This window comes from Drosophila sulfurigaster, chromosome 3, assembly GCF_023558435.1.
Source record: "Drosophila sulfurigaster albostrigata strain 15112-1811.04 chromosome 3, ASM2355843v2, whole genome shotgun sequence".
Lineage (NCBI taxonomy): Eukaryota > Metazoa > Arthropoda > Insecta > Diptera > Drosophilidae > Drosophila > Drosophila sulfurigaster.
The window spans coordinates 16248109-16271063 of NC_084883.1; the positions used below are offsets into that span (position 1 = coordinate 16248109).

At 36.8% G+C, this 22955-nt stretch overlaps 5 protein-coding genes and 2 pseudogenes across 5 annotated transcripts; all 7 read right to left on the minus strand.

The window, feature by feature from the left end:
* Nucleotides 1-304: 304 nt before the first annotated feature.
* Nucleotides 305-1422, minus strand: LOC133845638 (cathepsin L-like). The gene has a single exon (XM_062280139.1). It carries the CDS (start codon nucleotides 1392-1394, stop codon nucleotides 408-410), a length of 987 nt encoding a protein of 328 aa, XP_062136123.1. The 5' UTR covers nucleotides 1395-1422; the 3' UTR covers nucleotides 305-407.
* Nucleotides 1423-3131: 1709 nt separating this feature from the next.
* LOC133845631 (procathepsin L-like) lies at nucleotides 3132-4160 on the minus strand (annotated as a pseudogene).
* Nucleotides 4161-4893: 733 nt separating this feature from the next.
* LOC133845781 (procathepsin L-like) lies at nucleotides 4894-5901 on the minus strand. The gene has a single exon (XM_062280343.1). It carries the CDS (start codon nucleotides 5899-5901, stop codon nucleotides 4894-4896), a length of 1008 nt encoding a protein of 335 aa, XP_062136327.1.
* A 2751-nt stretch (nucleotides 5902-8652) lies between these two features.
* On the minus strand, nucleotides 8653-9742 carry LOC133845626 (procathepsin L-like). Its single transcript, XM_062280128.1, has one exon. The coding sequence runs from the start codon at nucleotides 9712-9714 to the stop codon at nucleotides 8716-8718; it is 999 nt and encodes a 332-aa protein (XP_062136112.1). The 5' UTR covers nucleotides 9715-9742; the 3' UTR covers nucleotides 8653-8715.
* Nucleotides 9743-11366: 1624 nt separating this feature from the next.
* Nucleotides 11367-12403, minus strand: LOC133845623 (procathepsin L-like; annotated as a pseudogene).
* A 3063-nt stretch (nucleotides 12404-15466) lies between these two features.
* Nucleotides 15467-16275, minus strand: LOC133845646 (procathepsin L-like). Its single transcript, XM_062280149.1, is given in 2 exon segments — nucleotides 15467-15726; nucleotides 15729-16275. Coding segments are annotated over 2 exon segments (777 nt in total). The 5' UTR covers nucleotides 16246-16275.
* Nucleotides 16276-18215: 1940 nt separating this feature from the next.
* On the minus strand, nucleotides 18216-19249 carry LOC133845645 (crustapain-like). The gene has a single exon (XM_062280148.1). The coding sequence runs from the start codon at nucleotides 19008-19010 to the stop codon at nucleotides 18231-18233; it is 780 nt and encodes a 259-aa protein (XP_062136132.1). The 5' UTR covers nucleotides 19011-19249; the 3' UTR covers nucleotides 18216-18230.
* Nucleotides 19250-22955: the final 3706 nt, after the last annotated feature.

A 22955-nucleotide genomic window follows, 5' to 3' on the forward strand; every position in this document is an offset into this window, starting at 1 on the left:
TTATCTGATCAATTAAATATAAACCAATCAAATTCTAAATAAAATATATAAATAGATCTATGACAAAAAAAAACAAAAAAAAAAAACAATATATTATGGTTATATTAAAATAAATGCAAAAATATAACCAATTTTTTTTTTCAACAAAAACTTAACCTGTCTCGTTCTTTTGAGTAATGCAGTGTTTATTTATAATGTATTTAATGCATCAAGCATACATTTTAGATTGACATTTTTAATGTAGACTTACATTTTTCTTAATTAGAGACTAAACCCTCGATTTCAACCCAATAAAAGACATAGATTGATTAACCAATCAAAGGCATTTATTAATAATAATAACAATATAACATTTTAAATTAATAAAGAATAAAGATGATTTACGTGTGATTAAGAAATGAAGTCCCTTAGACCAAAGGATAGACGCCATACTTGGCAATACTGCATTGATTATCCTTGTTGCGCGCCATGCGAATGTAACCATTTTCACCCCATGACTCTGCCCAGGAGTTCTTCACCAGCCAATAGTCGCCGCCAATGTCATCACGACCATAGCCAACGACGACAACGCCGTGGTTTACTTCTCCCTGGCACAATGGTTCATCTAATACTCCACCTTCATAGTGCTGAAAGAAGGATGCATCAATGGCCACAGATATGGGTCCCTTCTCTGCCACAGCTGCTGCCAATGCGGACTCATTATCTCTCTGTACACCGACAGTGCCAGTGACCTTAGCTCCAATGTTTTCAACATTGAAACGACACTCGCCATCTATGCCCTCGTAGGGATATGAGTCTTCAGTGTTTACGCCACCATTGTCCTTGATATAGATGAGAGCTTTTTCTGTCCAGCCGCGACTGCAGCCACCATTCGTTGTGTCGCAGTCAACCAGATTCTGTTCGGACAGCGAGACAAGCTGCTGGTATTTGATGAAGTGATGTCCTTCAAGTGTGCCAATGGCAGCAAACGCCCAGCAAGACTCGCAGTCTACTTGACTTTTCACTTTAGTGACTGCACCCTTTTCACGCCAATCTATACTCTCTGGTAACTTAATAGTTGGCGATGGAGTATATATTTGATTGATGTCAAATGTCAGGTTATAGGGATTGATGCTTGACAGCACTACCTCCTGAAACTCCTTGGAGTTCAAGTCTGAAAATTGATTGATGCCCATCTTGTAGGTCTTTTCTCCAGCCGTAAATCGCTTGTTGTGACTATCGATCAGTTTCTTATTTTCTACGAAGTTCTGCAGGCGCTTCAACTCCTCACTAGCATCCTTGTAGGCTTTGTGATGCCTCAATTTGAAGGCATTGAACTCAACTTTAAGAATGTCCTTAAGACTAGTTGCTTGAACAACTGCCACTAGGACTAGAACTAGAATGACTGCTTTCATTGCGATTTAGCTTATTACCCACTGAGTAACTGTGAGAAACTGAATTGATTGACGATGTTGCACCTTTTAATGGGTCCAATGATTTACAATCTATACTATAGATAAGCGGAATTAAATCTTTATAACTGTTTCAAGTGGACAGGGTTTAATACAGCTTTTGCAGAAAGCGTAACTATGTCTATTAAGTAATAAATAGACAAAGAAGGGGTTTCAAATAACATATATTTCACACTGTAATGCGTCGGTGTTGTATAATAATTGGGTGTTCGAATAGATAGTTGATAGAATGTTAGCTCTCTTAAGCTATATTTATTTATAGGTTTAAATAGGTCAGTCTTAACTGAGTTAAATAACAAGCTATAGTTGTAACAAATAACATTGCATAAATTGTTAAACATTGACCGAATAAGACAAAAGAAAAACAAAATAAATCAAGTTGAAAATATGTACATATGTATATAGAAGTCTTTGAGTCTAAAAAGCATATTAACCCGGATATTAACGATCCGTTTATTTACTAGTCTTATTTAAAATTCTTCTTAGCGAAAACTTTTTACTGAATTTTTTCTTGTCCTTTAATTAACTGCCTAAGTAACTGAGTTTACAGGCGCTCGAAACTTTTAGAAGCGTGAAACTCTCTAAATATTCTCGAAAAGTTCATAACATTACCCCAATCCGTCTTTACCCCAATCCTCATCCCAAGAGTTCCTCACCAACTAATAACCTCCTCCAGCTGGATCGGTGCCATTGCCAATGATAACTTCAGCATGGACTGTATCTTAAGAGCTCGACGGTTCATTGGAAACACCACCTACATATATAATAATGGAAGAATATGCGTCGACACACACCTTATTGACAACAGGGGATGCCAATGCGGCTTAATTTTCACATTCTTAAGCCTTTCGCTCCAACGTCGTCCTCATCGAAACTGCAATCGGCATCACGCATAATAGTGGGAGCCTGCAACATGTGTCATGTAAAATGTGTCATAGTGCCAAGCAAAGAGAAAATAAGGAAATAACGAAACCAAATTTAATGAATCATTTGTGTTGAATTATTTGAACTTGTGTTGACGTCAAAAACTTAATTTGTGATATATGTATTTATTTAGCTATTGAATATGAAACAAATTTAAACTACATGATATACTATAAGATAGATAGTAAATCTAATTTAAGCTAAACAAAATTTGTTTGCGGTAATGTACATACATACATATATGAACGTATTATTAAATTTTTGTGGGAGTGCAGTTTTGCTTATTTAGCGAGTGGGTTGAATTGTATGTACTAACATTAAGCAATATTTACGATTGCGTCTTCAATATACCGCCAAATATTAGTGCAAGACCATTACTAGCAGAAGCTTGTCTTTGCCCAATTTTCGCTCAACATATCATAGCTTGATTTCTATGGAAATTTCTCGGTTAACAAACATTTGATACACAAACAAACACAAAGGAACAAGGAGGCAAGTCCGGTGCTAAAAAATATATGCTTATGTACTTGATCAGTAACAATAACAAAACCATATCCGACTGTCTAACAAGTCAGTCTTTGATTATTAGAGAGCTGAAATATACACGTAGTAATTAATATTTACATATTACTGAATTAATATTGCCTTTAGATTTAGTCGTAGTAAAACAGTTGACATTTTTTAACCAATTCAAGATATTTATTGAAATAATTAAAATGTTGTAAAAGAATAAATATTATTGGAATTAAAGATAATTAAGAAAAACGTCCTTTAGACCAACGGATAGCCCCATGGTCCGCAATCTTGCATTGATTATTCTTATTGCGAGCTATACGAATGTATCCATTTTCACCCCAGGACTCTGACCAAGAGTTCTTCACCAGCCAATAGTCGCCGCCAATGTCATCACGACCATAGCCAACGACGACAACGCCATGGTTTACATCGTCCTGACACGAAGGTTCATCGAAGACACCTCCTTGATAGTTCTGAAATTGTGAAGCATCAACGGCCACTGAAATGGGACCCTTCTCTGCAACGGCTGCTGCCAGCGCAGACTCATCTCCACTGGCCACACCGACAGTGCCAGTGACCTTTGCGCCAATGTTCTCAGCATTGAAACGACATTCGCCATCCCTCTCTTCATAGGGATATGAGTCCTCAGTGTCAACACCACCATTGTCCTTGATAAAGTTTAATGCAGTTTCTGGCCAGCCGCCATCACATCCGCCATTCTCCTTGGAGCAATCGATTAGATTCTGTTCGGATAGCGAGATAAGCTGTCGGTTCTTGATAAAGTTTTGGCCCTCTAGTGTGCCAATGGCAGAAAAAGCCCAGCAAGATCCACATCCGCCTTGATCCTTAACTCTTGTAACTGCTCCCTTCTCACGCCAATCTATGCTTCCGGGTATTTGAACACTTGTTGATGGAGTGAATATTTGAGTGATACCAATTGTCAAGTCATTGGCATTGATGCTTGACAGCACTGTCTTCTGGAATTCCTTGGAGTTCAAGTCTGAGAATTGGTTGATGCCCATCTCGTAGGATACTTCCCCAGCAGCATATCGCTTGTTGTGACTATCGATTAGTTTCTTATTTTCTATGAAGTTCTGCAGGCGCTTCAACTCCTCACTAGCATCCTTATAGGTTTTGTGGTGCTTCAATTTGAAGGCGTTAAACTCAGCCTTTAGAATGTCTTTCAAACTAGTTGCATGGACAACTGCCACGAGGACCAGAATTAGAATGACTGCTTTCATTGTGATTTAGCTTAATACCCACTGAAGAACTATGGGAAACTAATTTAGGTTGAGCATGGCTCGCCTTTTATACTACTTTCATATGTCCAATGATTATTTACAATCTCCATAAAGATAGGCGAAATTACATCTTTATAACCATTTCAAGGGGAAATGTTAAGTAATAAACAGATTAAGGAGGGGTTTTAATAACAGATATTTGAGGTATTCTAAAATTTTTTGTAATAGGTAATTGGTAGAACATTAGCTCACCTAAAGAATCATAAAATGTATTTTTATTTATAGCTTTAAATAGGTCAGTCATAACCGCTTTAGATAACGTTCTATATACATACATATATTCAAAATGATTTGATTCTCGTAAATTAAATATTTATAACAAATAAAATAGCGAAATATATTAAAAATTAATGCGCAATTGTGAAATAACAGATAGACCGCTTGAGGCAAAACATTAAAATTAATAAACAGATTGAGTTGAATTTGACTTAAATATTCCCACTCCCTCAATTAACTGCCTGAAAGACTAAAACTAAAATGAATTGCAAAATTAACATACGTTAGAACGAATTGTCGATTAGCTAGTGTAAATTCATTATTGCTTCCAAAGGATTAAATCTCTCTTATTACTCTCGTTTTGAACATATTGAAAGCCGAAGCATTAATGCAAAATTACTATACAGAGCGCTGAAAATTTTAAATTATTTAATTTATTTACAAATAAGTGAATATAATAATATAGTGAATATAATAATATATAGTTAAACTAATGGATAAATGGCTGAATTGGCAATACCGCATTGATTGTCACAATTGCGAGCCATGCGAATGTATCCGTCTTCACCCCAATCCTCGCCCCAAGAGTTCCTCACCAACCAATAATCTCCATCAGCTGGATCGGTGCCATAGCCAATAATAACTACAGCATGGTCTGTATCTTGAGAGCACGATGGTTCATTTAAGACGCCACCTTCATAATTTTGGAAGAAGGAGGCATCGACACATACCGAGATGGGTCCTTTATTGGCGACGGCGTCTGCCAATGCGTCTTCATTTCCACTTTCAATTTGTGAAACTCCCGAGATTTGTGCTCCGACGTCGTCCTCATCATAACTGCAATCGTCATCTGTTTCTTCATACGGATAAGAACTTTCTGTATCTATTCCACCATTGTCCTTAACATAATTCAATGCTTCAATCGGCGAACCGCCATCACAACCGTCGTTGTCGTAGGGATCGTCACTTGAGCAGTCCATCAGATTTTGCTCAGACAGAGATACACTCTTTCCTTTGTGTATGAAGTACTGACTTTCCAGAGAACCTACGGCAGAGAAAGCCCAACAGGAGCCGCATTGGCCTTGATCTTTAACAGGGTTAACAGCACCCTTAACACGCCAATCAACTTCACTTGGAAGGTTCTTCTTGGCAGAAGGATTGTAAATATAGTCGATACCTTCCAGTGAATGATTTGTATTAAGGCTTGGGAGCATAAGCCTTTTAAATTCCTCTGGAGTCAAGTCAGTGAATTTATTTACACCCATCTTGTAAGTCTTTTTTTTGGCTACATAGAACTTGTTATGCCTATCGATCAATTTCTTGTTGTCCTTAAAGATCTTCAGACGCAGCTGTTCCTCGTATTCGCTATCGTAGCTTTTCTTATGCTCCACTTTAAAGAGTTCAAATTCTGCGTTAAGTAAATTGTCGTAAGTGATTCTTGCCTGGATAAATCCCACGAGTGCGAAAAGCAAAATGCAAATTACCGCCTTCATATTGAAGTTTTTATACCCGCTACCCATAGGGTAGAAGGGTATTATAACTTTGTGCCGGCAGGAAATGTATGTAACAGGTTGAAGGAGGCATCTCCGACCCTATAAAGTATATATATTCTTGATCAGCGTCAACAGCCGAGACGATATAGCCATGTCCGTCTGTCCGTCTGTCCGTCTGTGTGTCTGTCCGTCTGTCCGTCCGTCCGTATGAACACCTAGATCTCAGAGACTATAAGAGATAGAGCTATAATTTTTTTTCGACAGCATTTGTTATGTTTGCACGCAGATCAAGTTTGTTTCAAATTTTTACCACGCCCACTTCCGCCCCCGCAAATCAAAAAAATCGAATAACAAGCGTAATTTTAAAGCTAGAGTTGCGAATTTTGGTATAAAGTATAATTACTACAGTATTTATGATTCCTGAAAATTTGGTTGCGATCAGATAAAAATTGTGGAAGTTGTTAAAGAAATACTTTTGTATGGGCAAAAACGCCTACTTACTAGGGGTCTTAGTTGCTTTGGCCGACAATCTGGTACATTGTGCCGTCTATGGTATATTTTGAATGGTGTGCTGTATCAATATACCAAACATACCATTTGGTATATTTTTAGTATTTTTTTAGTATTTTCGGTATATTTTGAAAATAATACCGCAATATTTTGCCCCTATTAAAAATGGGTAGCGGGTATCTCACAGTCGAGCACACTCGACTGTAGCTTTCTTACTTGTTCAATATAAACTGATCATAGATCTGTATAATGTGAGGCATTATATACCCAGACTGGGATTGATCGTTACGCATGATCTCGAGAAACCGCAAAAAATTTCATAAAGCTAAACAAAGAGGCAAGGATAGATAAAATAACAAATCAAAATGTACTTCTTGATTTAAGTGATTTAAGTCATATTGAATTAATGCAGGTGCAAGTTTGTAATCACCCGAGATAGCACAATGTTCCTCGCGGTATCGATATGGAGAGAATGACTCAAAAATAATGACTCAAAAACAAAACATAAAGATACAACATTATCTAATACTATTTTGTTTTTATTATACCCTCTACCCCCATAGGGTAGAAAGGCTCGAGGAAATGGCAGACGCAATATAGTCATGTCCGCCTAAATCTCAGAGACTACAAAAGAGAGAGAGATAACTTACCCAATTCCGCCCACAACTGGATAAGAATCGAATAACCGGCAGAATTTTGAAGCTAGGGTCACGATTGGTACACAAAATAATACTTACATATGTATATGCTTCATGATTCCTGAAAATTTGGTTGCGGTCGAAAATGCCATGGTCTATTTTGAATCTAGTGCTATATCAATATACAAAATATAGAATTTTATATTGTAATTGTAGTATTTTTGCTTTTATTTAAAATGGGTAACGGGTATCTCACATTTGAGCGCATTGCAAATTGCAATCCACTTTAGTTCAGTTGAACTTGTGGTGATGAATACCTCTTAATATTTGTATACTCGCTACCCATGGGGTAGAGGGTATAATTACTAACTTTGTGCTTGTATGGAAATTGAGAAGGAGATTTCGTCGTTATAGGACAGTTGACATTTTTAATATATGTCGGAGAGTAAGTAATGCAGATTCGACACATTGTCACTGCGCAGCTGTGCGTGCGTCTCGGCACATTGACGCTGCGTAGTTGTAGGTGCACTTTGGCATTTTGGCAATGCGTAGTTGCTTGTGCGTTTCGGCACATTGGCACTGCGTAATTAAGAGTGTGCATGTTAGATTGCATCATTCTTTATTTGCGCTTTGTCGGTTGTCCGCATTTTGTCGCTTTGCCAAGTACAGTTATTGCGGGGCGATAGCTGAGGCGTAGACAGTAAGACGATCGAGAGGGCAGTGTGCTATAGAATTCGCCTGTGAAAGCATCGAAACTCGCTTCGCGATAATGAATAAACAGAATTCGGTAGAACAGACTCCGACATATATTTATTATTTATTGAAATTACTTAAATTTTGTAAGAGAATAAATTATAGTTGATTTACAGATGATTAAGAAAAACGTCTCTTAGACCAACGGATAGAAAAAAGGCAAATTGCTGCCTTCATGCTAAAGTTACACAACTTACACTCATTCTAGATCAGCGGAGTGTCATGCATTATACATCAAGACTGCTGTTCATCCGTTACACATTGCAGTGGGACCCCGCAGCATATTTCGCAATGTCGAACAATGAGCAAAGAATTTCAGAAATAACCAAACCGGAAGGTGATCCAACATTTGAGCAATGTTGAATTAAATAAGGGTGCACAGTAATACACTGTGTCTTGTATACCTTATAAAATTGTATTCAGTTATCGCCTGACCACAAGTAATATACTTTTGTAGCTTACGAAATATACTACGATATGGGTTTATTTTAATGCAAACTTAATATTTGAGCAATATTTGTGTACCAAACTGTTATTTGAAATCAGTGAAAAAGCATCTGTGAAAAGTCATTGCTAAAAATTGAGTTAACACTAATTGAAGATTTTTAAACTCTACTTTGATTTTTTTTTACGTAACACATAGCATCAGTTGCTAATTTAGCTGGATCTAATTTAGTGAATTTATAATTGCGATTGTGAAATTGCATAACATGCGTTTGACTATTTTTGAAAGTTCTTTACTATACCGTCGGTTGCATGACTATTGGGTTCATGCTCAAACTATACAATTTCCGTTAATATTTAATTATTTTACCCTTATGAAAATATTTCTAACGTTAAAGATTGTAAATGGGATAAACAAATATTTATTTGCAATAAAATAATATAAATTATATAAATACAAAGATATTTATTAAATTAAAGGATAAATTGCATAACTGGCAATAGCACATTGATTGCTACGATTGCGAGCCATGCGAATGTATCCGATTTCTCCCCAATTCTCGCCCCAAGAGTTCCTCGCCAGCCAATAATCTCCTCCAACTGAATCGGTGCCGTAGCCATCAACAACAATACAATGATTTGTAGATTGAGAGCACGATGGTTCATTGAAGACGCCACTTTGGTAGTATTGGAACAAGGAGGCGTCGACGCACACCGAGATGGGTCCCTTCTTGGCGACTGCGGATGCCAATGCGGCTTCATCTCCGCTAGCAATTTGTATAACAGCAGAGATTTTTGATCCAATGTTGTTCTTATTGTAACGGCAAGATTTGTCTTCTCCTTCATATGGGTAAGAGCTTTCAGTATTTATACCACCATTGTCCCTAACATAATTCAATGCTTCAATCGGCCAGCCACCTCCACAGCCTTGGTTGTAATAGGGATAACCTCTTGTGCAGTCCACCAAATTTTGCTCGGACAGGGATACTCTTTGGTTTAAGTTTATAAAGTGATGACTTTCTAGTGAACCGACGGCAGAGAAAGCCCAACAGGAACCACAGGAGCCTTGATTTTTAACTGGATTAACAGCGCCTGAAAGACGCCAATCAACGCTACTCGGGAGACTAGCCTTGGCAGAAGGATTGTAAATATAGTCGATGCCTTCCTGGGCGTCAGCAGGATTGAGGTTTGTGAGCACAAGAGTTTTGAATTCCTCGGGAGTCACATCAGAGAATTTATTCACACCCATCTTGTAAGACTCCTTTCCTGCCTCATATCGTTTGTTGTGCCTGTCGATCAGTTTCTTGTTTTCCACGAATATCTGAAGCCGCTTCAACTCCTCACTAGCATCCTTGTAGGCTTTGTGATGCCTCAATTTGAAGGCGTTAAACTCATCCTTAAGAATGCCTTTTAGACTAGTTGCATGGACAACTGCCACAAGAACTAGAACTAGAATGACTGCTTTCATTGTGATTTAGATTAAAACCCACTGAGGAACTGTGAGAAACTGAATTGAGTTGAGCACCGTTTGCCTTTTATACGTCTCTAATGGGTCCTATTGTTTACAATCTTTTTATAGATAGGCGAAATTACGTATTTATAACTATTTCAATGAGGAGGGCTTAAATAATATTTTTGTTTTTAAAGATAGTCGACAGAACATTACACTTGAATAATCATAAAAGCTATATTTTATTTGATTACGTAGATTTTTGTACTTATAGTTTGAAATAGCTCAGTCGTAATCGTCTAAGATAACATTACATATACTTAGTTTGTAAAAATAAAATCGCGAAATTTATTAAAAATTAATGCGCAATTAATTAAATATATAGACTGAATGAGGCAAAAATAGAGGAAATCAACTTAAAAGTCTTGAATGGCAAATTATACTGACTCTATAAAGTATATATTCTTGATTAGTGTCAACAGCCAAGACGATATAGCAGTCTGTCCGTCAGTCTGTCTGTCCATATGAAACACTGTATTTTAGAGACTATAAGAGAGAGAGAGAACTATCCTTTTTTATATCACTTGTTATGCTTACACGCAGATCAAGATTGTTTCAAACTTTCACCACGACCACTTCCGTCCCCGCAAATTGACTAAACTTAAATAACAATCGTTATTCTAAAGCTAGAGTCGAATTTTGGTGTATATAATAATAACTATAGTCTTTGTGATTAGTAGTATTTTTGTGGTATATTATGTTATTATATTTTAAGAATAATTATGTTTTTTAAATAGGTAGCGGATATCTTAACATATAGTAAAGCACACTCGACTGTAGTTTTATGATTAGTATTTAAAATTCTTATAAATGCTAGACTGACTGAAACTATAATTACTGGGGAGAGAAACCAGAGTTGACAGGCGCTTACAAAAATTATCGTTCAACTAATGTAATTAGTTAATAATTAATAATGTTCAATATAACTTTTATATAACTATAAATATTCTCGCATTTCTAATAACATTTTGTGAGCCCAAACGTATTATGACTTTTATTTATTGCTTTGAGAGTATAACAGAGTTCAGAATATTTAATTACAATATTACAATGAAAAGAGCGCTAAAAATTTGAGAAAGTGTAATTTATTTACAAATAAGTGAATATAATAAAATATTGTGCGTTGAACTAATGGATAAATTGCAGAATTTGCTATACCGCATTTATTGTCACAATCTTTATCCCAATCCTCGTCTCAAGAGTTCCTAGCCAACCAATAATTTCCTCCAACTAAATCGGTGCCATAACCAAACACAATTGCACAAAGGTTTGTTTTTTGGTAGCAAATTATTGAATTTATGTTCACGCATCTTCTAAGTCTTCTCTCCTGCTATTTAGCGCTTGTTATGCGTGTCGATCAGTTTCTTGTTGTCCTTAAAGATCTGCAGACACAGTTGTTCCACGTCAGCTATGTCTTCACGTCTGAGTGGAAATTTATATTATACACGTGCATATACAATACATACATAATGAATATTTGTACTTTACTTTAGCTTTAGTGTTTTAGCAAATAAAAGTTCGACTTCGTAAATATAAAACAGTTGAAATTTTTTAACCAATTCAATATATTTATTGAAATTACTTAAATTTTGTAAAAGAATAAATTATAGTTGATTTACAGATGATTAAGCACAACGTTCCTTAGACCAACGGATAGCCCCATGGTCCGCAATCTTGCATTGATTATTCTTATTGCGAGCTATGCGAATGTATCCACTTTCACCCCAGGACTCTGACCAGGAGTTCTTCACCAGCCAATAGTCGCCGCCAATGTCATCACGACCATAGCCAACGACGACAACGCCATGGTTTACATCGTCCTGGCACGAAGCTTCATCGAAGACACCTCCTTGATAGTTCTGAAATTGTGAAGCATCAACGGCCACTGAAATGGGACCCTTCTCTGCAACGGCTGCTGCCAGCGCAGACTCATCTCCACTGGCCACACCGACAGTGCCAGTGACCTTTGCGCCAATGTTCTCAGCATTGAAACGACATTCGCCATCCCTCTCTTCATAGGGATATGAGTCCTCAGTGTCAACACCACCATTGTCCTTGATAAAGTTTAATGCAGTTTCTGGCCAGCCGCCATCACATCCGCCATTCTCCTTGGAGCAATCGATTAGATTCTGTTCGGATAGCGAGATAAGCTGTCGGTTCTTGATAAAGTTTTGGCCCTCTAGTGTGCCAATGGCAGAAAAAGCCCAGCAAGATCCACATCCGCCTTGATCCTTAACTCTTGTAACTGCTCCTTCTCACGCCAATCTATGCTTCCGGGTATTTGAACACTTGTTGATGGAGTGAATATTTGAGTGATACCAATTGTCAAGTCATTGGCATTGATGCTTGACAGTACTGACTCCTGGAATTCCTTAGAGTTCAAGTCTGAGAATTGATTGATGCCCATCTCGTAGGATACTTCCCCAGCAGCATATCGCTTGTTGTGACTATCGATCAGTTTCTTATTTTCTACGAAGTTCTGCAGGCGCTTCAACTCCTCACTAGCATCTTTGTAGGTTTTGTGGTGCTTCAATTTGAAGGCGTTAAACTCAGCCTTTAGAATGTCTTTCAGACTGGTAGCATGGACAACTGCCACGAGGACCAGAATTAGAATGACTGCTTTCATTGTGATTTAGCTTAATACCCACTGAAGAACTATGGGAAACTAATTTAGGTTGAGCATGGCTCGCCTTTTATACTACTTTCATATGTCCAATGATTATTTACAATCTCCATAAAGATAGGCGAAATTACATCTTTATAACCATTTCAAGGGGAAATGTTAAGTAATAAACAGATTAAGGAGGGGTTTTAATAACAGATATTTGAGGTATTCTAAAATTTTTATACCCGCTACCCATAGGGTAGAAGGGTATTATAACTTTGTGCCGGCAGGAAATGTATGTAACAGGTAGAAGGAGGCATTTTCGACCCTATAAAGTATACATATTCTTGATCAGCGTCAACAGCCGAGACGATATAGCCATGTCCGTCTGTCCGTCTGTCCGTATGAACACCTAGATCTCAGAGACTACGAGAGATAGAGCTATAATTTTTTCGAAAGCATTTGTTATGTTTGCACGCAGATCAAGTTTGTTTCAAATTTTTGCCACGCCCACTTCCGACCCCGCAAATCAAAATTTCGAATAACAAGCGTAATTTTAAAGCTAGAGTTCCGAATTTTGGTATATACAATAATAACTATAGTATTTAGGATTTCTAAGAAAGCTACAGTCGAGTGTACTCGACTGTGAGATACCCGCTACCCATTTTGAATAAAAGCAATATATTTTGCGGTATATTTCTCAAAATATACCAAATATACTACAAAAATACTATAAAAAATACCAAATGGTATATGTGGTATATCGATATAGTACCGCATTCAAAATATACCATAGACGGCACAATGTACCAGATTGTCAGACAAAGTAACTAAGACCCCAGTAAGTAGGCGTTTTTGCCCATACAAAAGAATTTCTTTAATAACTTCGACAATTTTTATCTGATCGCAACCAAATGTTCAGGAATCATAACTACTATAGTAATTATTGTATATACCAAAATTCGTAACTTTAGCTTTAAAATTACGCTTGTAATTCGATTTTTGATTTGCGGGGGCGGAAGTGGGCGTGGCAAAAATTTGAAACAAACTTGATCTGCGTGCAAACATAACAAATGCTGTCGAAAAAATTATAGCTCTATCTCTTATAGTCTCTGAGATCCAGTGTTTCATACGGACGGACGGACAGACACACAGACACACAGACGGACAGACGGACATGGCTATATCGTCTCGGCTGTTGACGCTGATCAAGAATATATATACTTTATAGGGTCGGAGATGCCTCCTTCAACCTGTTACATACATTTCCTGCCGGCACAAAGTTATAATACCCTTATACCCTATGGGTAGCGGGTATAAAAATTTATTTTTATTTATAGCTTTAAATAGGTCAGTCATAACCGCTTTATTTACCGTCCCATTAGTCTGTTGACAATATTCTCGAAAGTATTTGAAAAATACTACTTAAGAGGATGTTGCCAATTTTGGACGAACTTGCCATCATTCCAGAATATCAATTCGGATTTAGAAGAGGCCACGGCACCACTGAACAATGTCACAGGGTTATTAATGAAATTGTATATGCACTTGAGAACAAAAAATACTGTACTGCTACGTTTATCGATGTTCAACAAGCGTTTGATCGTGTTTGGCACAATGGATTGCTCTTCAAGATAAAGAATTGGCTACCTGCCCCATACTATCTATTACTGAGATCCTACTTGTCGAAAAGATGCTTCTACGTTCAGCAGAGAAATGATACGTCAACACTATTTCTCATAAACGCAGGCGTTCCTCAAGGGAGTGTACTGGGACCAGTCCTCTACACTCTATACACGGCAGATATGCCAGCAACAAACAACTGCACCATTGCAACATATGCTGATGATACAGCCATTCTGGCAACAAGCTCTTCTCGAGACGAAGCATCTCAGCTGTTGCAAAGTGAGCTCAGTCTGATTGAAGCCTGGTTTCTTCGCTGGAAAATTAAAATAAATTCCCTGAAGTCTGTCCAAATAACATTTGCACTAAGACCAGGAAGATGCCCAAATGTAACACTATACGGCTCAGCAATTCCAGAAGATACCTGTGTGAAGTATCTTGGCATGCACCTCGACCGCAGACTAACATGGAAACCGCACTTAAAAGCGAAATGTCAACAACTTAAAATAAAAACACTGAAAATGTCCTGGTTACTAAGTAGAAAACCAGCGGTTACTTTGGAAAACAAAATTCTCCTCTACAAAGCCATTTTGAAGCCTGTTTGGACATACGCTATTCAGCTCTGGGGAACAACTAGCAATTCTAATATTGAAATACTTCAGCGCTACCAATCAAAAACATTGCGACAAATTGTTAACGCTCCATTTTATGTAACCAATGCAAATATTCACAGAGATTTAAATATTCCAACTATAAAAGAAGAGATTAAGAAATATAGTAAGAAATACACAGACAGACTTCACAATCATAAAAATAATTTAGCCCTAGCTCTTTTAGACAATAGCTCAACTGTTAGAAGACTTAAAAGATTTCACATCCTTGATCTCCCTGATAGGTAAATTTTAAGTAAACAAGATGTTATATTTAATAGCAGGTTTCACTGGAAATCTGCTATTCCTGTTATGTAAATATTAGTCATAAAATTTTCTTATTGTCTTAAGACAGATTGTAAATAAAAATTGAACGAAAAAAAAAAATAACCGCTTTAGATAACGTTCTATATACATACATATATTCAAAATGATTTGATTCTCGTAAATTAAATATTTATAACAAATAAAATAGCGAAATATATTAAAAATTAATGCGCAATTGTGAAATAACAGATAGACCGCTTGAGGCAAAACATTAAAATTAATAAACAGATTGAGTTGAATTTGACTTAAATATTCCCACTCCCTCAATTAACTGCCTGAAAGACTAAAACTAAAATGAATGGCAAAATTAACATACGTTAGAACGAATTGTCGATTAGCTAGTGTAAATTCATTATTGCTTTCAAAGGATTAAATCTCTCTTATTACTCTCGTTTTGAACATATTGAAAGCCGAAGCATTAATGCAAAATTACTATACAGAGCGCAGAAAATTTTAAATTATTTAATTTATTTACAAATAAGTGAATATAATAATATAGTGTTCTTTAAACTAATGGATAAATGGCTGAATTGGCAATACCGCACTGATTGTCACAATTGCGAGCCATGTGAATGTATCCGTCTTCACCCCAATCCTCGCCCCAAGAGTTCCTCACCAACCAATAATCTCCATCAGCTGGATCGGTGCCATAGCCAATAATAACTACAGCATGGTCTGTATCTTGAGAGCACGATGGTTCATTTAAGACGCCACCTTCATAATTTTGGAAGAAGGAGGCATCGACACATACCGAGATGGGTCCTTATTGGCGACGGCGTCTGCCAATGCGTCTTCATTTCCACTTTCAATTTGTGACACTCCCGAGATTTGTGCTCCGACGTCGTCCTCATCATAACTGCAATCGTCATCTGTTTCTTCATACGGATAAGAACTTTCTGTATCTATTCCACCATTGTCCTTAACATAATTCAATGCTTCAATCGGCGAACCGCCATCACAACCGTCGTTGTCGTAGGGATCGTCACTTGAGCAGTCCATCAGATTTTGCTCAGACAGAGATACACTCTTTCCTTTGTGTATGAAGTACTGACTTTCCAGAGAGCCTACGGCAGAGAAAGCCCAACAGGAGCCGCATTGGCCTTGATCTTTAACAGGGTTAACAGCACCCTTAACACGCCAATCAACTTTACTTGGAAGGTTCTTCTTGGCAGAAGGATTGTAAATATAGTCGATGCCTTCCAGTGAATGATTTGTATTAAGGCTTAGAAGCATAAGCCTTTTAAATTCCTCTGGAGTCAAGTCAGTGAATTTATTTACACCCATCTTGTAAGTCTTTTTTTTTGGCTACATAGAACTTGTTATGCCTATCGATCAATTTCTTGTTGTCCTTAAAGATCTTCAGACGCAGCTGTTCCTCGTATTCGCTATCGTAGCTCTTCTTATGCTCCACTTTAAAGAGTTCAAATTCTGCGTTAAGTAAATTATCGTAAGTAATTCTACCGCCTTCATATTGAAGTTTTTCAATATAAACTGATCATAGATCTGTATAATGTGAGGCATTATATACCCAGACTGGGATTGATCGTTACGCATGATCTCGAGAAACCGCAAAAAATATCATAAAGCTAAACAAAGAGGAGAGGATAGATGAAATAACAAAACAAAAATGTACTTCTTGATTATTTATTTAAGTAATATTGAATTAAAGCAGGTGCAAGTTTGTAATCACCTGAGATAGCACAATGTTCCTCGCGGTATCGATATGGAGAGAATGACTCAAAAACAATCGGCATCTGTGAAGGTAAAGATACAACATTATCTAATACTATTTTATTTTTATTATATCCCCATAGGGTAGAAAGGCTCGAGAAATAGCAGAAGGAGGCATCTCCGACCCTATAATTAATATGTATACTTGATCAGCGTTAACAGCCGACACAATATAGTCATGTCCGCCTAAATCTCAGAGACTACAAAAGAGAGAGAGATAACTTACCCAATTCTGCCCCACTATTGGATAAGAATCGAATAACCGGCATAATTTTGAAGCTAGAGTCACGATTGGTACACAAAATAATACTTACATATATGCTTCATGGTTCCTGAAAATTTGGTTTGCGGTCGAAAATGCCTAATCACTCCATGGTCTATTTTGAATCTAGAGCTATGTATATCAATATACCAAATATAGAATTTTTTATTTTATATTGTAGTATGTATATTGTTGTATTTTTGCTTTTATTTAAAATGGGTAACGGGTATCTCACATTTGAGCGCATTGCAAATTGCAATCCACTTTAGTTCAGTTGAACTTGTGGTGATGAATACCTCTTAATATTTTTATACTCGCTACCCATAGGGTAGAGGGTATAATTACTAACTTTGTGCTTGTATGAAAATGTATTTAAAATGGAGAAGGAGATTTCGTCGTTATAGGACAGTTGACATTTTTAATATATTTATTATTTATGGAAATTACTTAAATTTTGTAAGAGAATAAATTATAGTTGATTTATAGATGATTAAGAAAAACGTCTCTTAGACCAACGGATAGAAAAAAGGCAAATTGCTGCCTTCATGCTAAAGTTACACAACTTACACTCATTCTAGATCAGCGGAGTGTCATGCATTATACATCAAGACTGCTGTTCATCCGTTACACATTGCAGTGGGACCCCGCAGCATATTTCGCAATGTCGAACAATGAGCAAAGAATTTCAGAAATAACCAAACCCGAAGGTGATCCAACATTTGAGCAATGTTGAATTAAATAAGGGTGCACAGTAATACACTGTGTCTTGTATACCTTATAAAATTGTATTCAGTTATCGCCTGACCACAAGTAATATACTTTTGTAGCTTACGAAATATACTACGATATGGGTTTATTTTAATGCAAACTTAATATTTGAGCAATATTTGTGTACCAAACTGTTATTTGAAATCAGTGAAAAAGCATCTGTGAAAAGTCATTGCTAAAAATTGAGTTAACACTAATTGAAGATTTTTAAACTCTACTTTGATGTTTTTACGTAACACATAGCATCAGTTGCTAATTTAGCTGGATCTAATTTAGTGAATTTATAATTGCGATTGTGAAATTGCATAACATGCGTTTGACTATTTTTGAAAGTTCTTTACTATACCGTCGGTTGCATGACTATTGGGTATAACTATAAAATTTCCTTAATATTTAATTATTTTACCCTTATGAAAATATTTCTAATAACGTTAAAGATTGTAAATGGGATAAACAATTATTTATTTGCAACAAAATAATATAAATTATATAAATACAAAGATATTTATTAAATTAAAGGATAAATTGCATAACTGGCAATAGCACATTGATTGCTACGATTGCGAGCCATGCGAATGTATCCGATTTCTCCCCAATTCTCGCCCCAAGAGTTCCTCGCCAGCCAATAATCTCCTCCAACTGAATCGGTGCCGTAGCCATCAACAACAATACAATGATTTGTAGATTGAGAGCACGATGGTTCATTGAAGACGCCACTTTGGTAGTATTGGAACAAGGAGGCGTCGACGCACACCGAGATGGGTCCCTTCTTGGCGACTGCGGATGCCAATGCGGCTTCATCTCCGCTAGCAATTTGTATAACAGCAGAGATTTTTGATCCAATGTTGTTCTTATTGTAACGGCAAGATTTGTCTTCTCCTTCATATGGGTAAGAGCTTTCAGTATTTATACCACCATTGTCCCTAACATAATTCAATGCTTCAATCGGCCAGCCACCTCCACAGCCTTGGTTGTAATAGGGATAACCTCTTGTGCAGTCCACCAAATTTTGCTCGGACAGGGATACTCTTTGGTTTAAGTTTATAAAGTGATGACTTTCTAGTGAACCGACGGCAGAGAAAGCCCAACAGGAACCACAGGAGCCTTGATTTTTAACTGGATTAACAGCGCCTGAAAGACGCCAATCAACGCTACTCGGGAGACTCGCCTTGGCAGAAGGATTGTAAATATAGTCGATGCCTTCCTGGGCGTCAGCAGGATTGAGGTTTGTGAGCACAAGAGTTTTGAATTCCTCGGGAGTCATATCAGAGAATTTATTCACACCCATCTCGTAAGACTCCTCTCCGGCCACATAGCGTTTGTTGTGACTGTCGATCAGTTTCTTGTTTTCCACAAATATCTGAAGCCGCTTCAACTCCTCACTAGCATTCTTGTAGATTTTGTGGTGCTTCAAGTTGAAGGCGTTAAACTCATCCTTAAGAAGGTTTTTAGACTAGTTGCATGGACAACTGCCACTAGAACCAGAACTAGAATGACTGCTTTCATTGTGATTTAGATTAAAACTCAGTGAAGAACTGTGCGAAACTGAATTGAGTTGAGCACCGTTTGCCTTTTATACGTCTTTAATGAGTCCTATAATTTACAATCTTTTTTATAGATAGGCGAAATTACATATTTATAACTATTTCAAGCGCTTTTACAGATAGCTTAACTGTGATTCTCTTAAATAATAAAAAGACAGGGGAAGGGTTTTATAACACATATTTCACATACATACACCGTAATGTGGAGGGATAAAATAATATTTTTTTTTGTTTTAAAAGATAGTCGACAGAACATTACACTTGAATAATCATAAAAAGCTATATTTTATTTGATTACGTAGCTATTTGTACTTATAGTTTGAAATAGGTCAGTCGTAATCGTCCGAGATAACATTACATACTTAGTTTGTAAAAATAAAATCGCGAAATTTATTAAAATTAATGCGCAATTAATTGAATATAGACTGTATGATGCAAAAAATAGAAGAAACCAACTTAAAAGTCTTGAATTATATATGGCATATTATTCTGACCCTATAAAGTATATATTCTTGATTAGTGTCAACAGCCAAGACGATATAGCAGTCTGTCCGTCAGTCTGTCTGTCCATATGAAACACTGTATTTTAGAGACTATAAGAGAGAGAGAGAGAACTATCCTTTTTTATATCACTTGTTATGCTTACACGCAGATCAAGATTGTTTCAAACTTTCACCACAACCACTTCCGCCCCGCAAATTGACTAAACTTGAATACCTATCGTTATTCTAAAGCTAGAGTCGAATTTTGGTATATAAATTAATAACTATTGTCTTTGAGATTAGTAGTATTTTTGTGGTATATTATGTTATTATATTTTAAGAATAATTAAGTTTTTTAAATGGGTAGCGGATATCTTATAGTCAAGTACACTCGACTGTAGCTTTATGATTAGTATTTAAAATTCTTATAAATGCTAGACTGACTGAAACTATAATAACTAGGGATACCAGAGTTGACAGGCGCTCAAAAAATTATCGTTCAACTAATGTAATTATGTTCATTGCAACTTTTATATAACTATAAATATTCTCGCTTTTGTTATAACTTTTTGTGAGTCCAAGCGAATTATGACTTGGAACCTATCCGTTAGAATTTTTAGTTATAAATAATACTGCAAGTATTATGCTTTAATTTATTTATTAAAAACAAGTAAGAAAGTTACAGTCGAGTGTGCTCGACTGTGAGATACCCGCTACCCATTTTGAATAAAATCAAACTATTGCGGTATTATTTTCAAAATATATCGAAAACACTACAAAAATACTAAAAATAAACCGTGCGGTATATTTGGTATATCGATATGATACCACATATAAAATATACCATAGACGGCACAATATACGAGATTGTCGGATGAAGCAACTCAGACCCCAAGTAATAAGGCGTTTTTTGCCCATACAAAAGTATTTATTTAATACAAAAGTATTTATTTATTTATTATTGTATATACCAAAATTCGTAGCTCTAGCTTTAAAATAACGCTTGCTATTCGATTTGTTTGATTTGCGGGGGCGGAATGGGGCGTGGCAAAAATTTGAAGTAAACTTGATCTGCGTGCAAACATAACAAATGCTGTCGAAAAAAAATTATAGCTCTATCTCTTATAGTCTCTGAGATCTAGGTGTTCATACGGACAGACGGACAGACACACAGACGGACAGACACACAGACACACAGACGGACATGGCTAGATCGTCTCGGCTGTTGACGCTGATAAAGAATATATATACTTTATAGGGTCGGAGATGCCTCCTTCTACCTGTTACATACATTTTCTGCCGGCACAAAGTTATAATACCCTTCTACCCTATGGGTAGCGGGTATAATGAGTTTTATTATTAATATTGTAAATATGAGAAATATTGCTTTGAGAGTATAACAGAGTTCGGAATATTTCGTTACAATATTACAATAAAGAGAACGCTGTAAATTTCAAAAAGGGTAATTTATTTACAAATAAGTGAATATAATAAAATATTGTCCGTTGAACTAATGGATAAATTGCAGAATTTGCTATACCGCATTGATTGTCACAATCTTTATCCCAATCCTCGTCTCAAGAGTTCCTAGCCAACCAATAATTTCCTCCAACTAAATCGGTGCCATAACCAAACACAATTGCACAAAGGTTTGTTTTTTGGTAGCACGATGGTTCATTGAAGTCGTCCCCTTAATAATATTGGAGGAGGGAGTCATCGATACATACGCAGATGGGCCTATTAGTCTATGCCTACTTTTGAGTAACTGATTTTAAAGCTTTGGAGCTTTTTAAATTCCTTGGGAGTCAAATTATTAAATTTATGTACAGGCATCTTCTAAGTCTTCTTTTCTGCTATTTAGCGCTTGTTGTGCGTGTCGATCAGTTTCTTGTTGTCCTTAAAATCTGCAGACGCAGTTGTTCCATGTCAGCTGTATGTCTTCACGTCTGAGTGGAAATTTATATTATATTATTATATACACGTGCATCTACATACATACATATTGAATATTTACACTTTAGTTTAGCTTTAGTGTTTTAGCAGATTACAGTTCGACTTCGTAAATATAAAACAGTTGAAATTTTTGTAGTAGGACGTGTGCCTACACACACACTCTCTCGATATTGGCTCTCTTTATCATGCCTCTCATTCTATTTCACATTCTATGTTATACATAATTAAGCTATACGGTCAGTCTTGATCGAACAGCAGAATAAATCGGACGCTAAAATACAATTAGTGTTGTTTCTTTAACTACCACAATTTCAGAAGTGGGATCGGCTAAAAAAAATGAACACGTCTACATTTGAGAAATACACTACGACACAATTAAAGAAGTGGCTAACAGCGCTATGTTTGCCCACGACGGGCAACAAGGCAGAATTAATAAAACGATTGCTCGATGTTTCACCAGAGATGTTTGAAGAAGTACCATCAGGAAGCAACGATTTATTAAATTTGGCCAATATTTTGTCTGGCCAAGAAAACGAATTGCCCAACAACATCGAGCGTCATGATCAGACTCAAAATGTTCCCGAAAATTCTGACCTAGGAGAGAGTATTCGCCAGGATTTGCTAAACACTATTCAAAAGCTGCAAGAAGAATTACGTTTAGTCAAAGAGGAATTGCGAAATTCTCAGAACAACGCAGCTGCACATCAGATGTCTACAACAGAAATAGACAACAACAACAACGGCGCCACACAGTTTTTGCGCGCAGCTGCACAGCGTTCGGCGCCAGAAGTCGCGAATTTGGGCGACAACAACAACAACAACGACAGCAACGGGATCGACACAAACAACAACGGCGCCACACACTTACTCGATTTGTGCACAGCTGCACAAAGTGCGGCGTCAGAAGTCGCAAATTTGGGCGGCAGCAACGACAACAACAACAACATCAGTAGTTCTCTATGTCAAATTATGGGCAGCACTGGAAATGTAACGGACAGTACTGTAGAAGAAAAGAATGAACTAAGCGAAGTAAAATGTGGGTCAGCGGTCTCGCTCGCACTCGCAAAGGAAGCTACGCTGGAGTTCGACGGAAAATATTGTGCACGTTTTTGGGTAAACCAACTCAAAAGTGTTGCAGATATGTGTAAACTTGATGAGGACTCGCTTCGCATGCTATTGGCCATAAAGTTAAAAGGAAACGCTCAGCAATGGCTGCATGCAAATTCAACTCGCTTGCGTGAACCTTTTCACAAG

Coding starts and splice junctions, on each gene's coding strand:
- LOC133845638 (XM_062280139.1), bottom strand. CDS start 1,394: ATGAAAGCAGTCATTCTAGTTCTAGTCCTAGTGGCAGTTGTTCAAGCA.
- LOC133845781 (XM_062280343.1), bottom strand. CDS start 5,901: ATGAAGGCGGTAATTTGCATTTTGCTTTTCGCACTCGTGGGATTTATC.
- LOC133845645 (XM_062280148.1), bottom strand. CDS start 19,010: ATGGGTGTGAATAAATTCTCTGATATGACTCCCGAGGAATTCAAAACT.
- LOC133845626 (XM_062280128.1), bottom strand. CDS start 9,714: ATGAAAGCAGTCATTCTAGTTCTAGTTCTTGTGGCAGTTGTCCATGCA.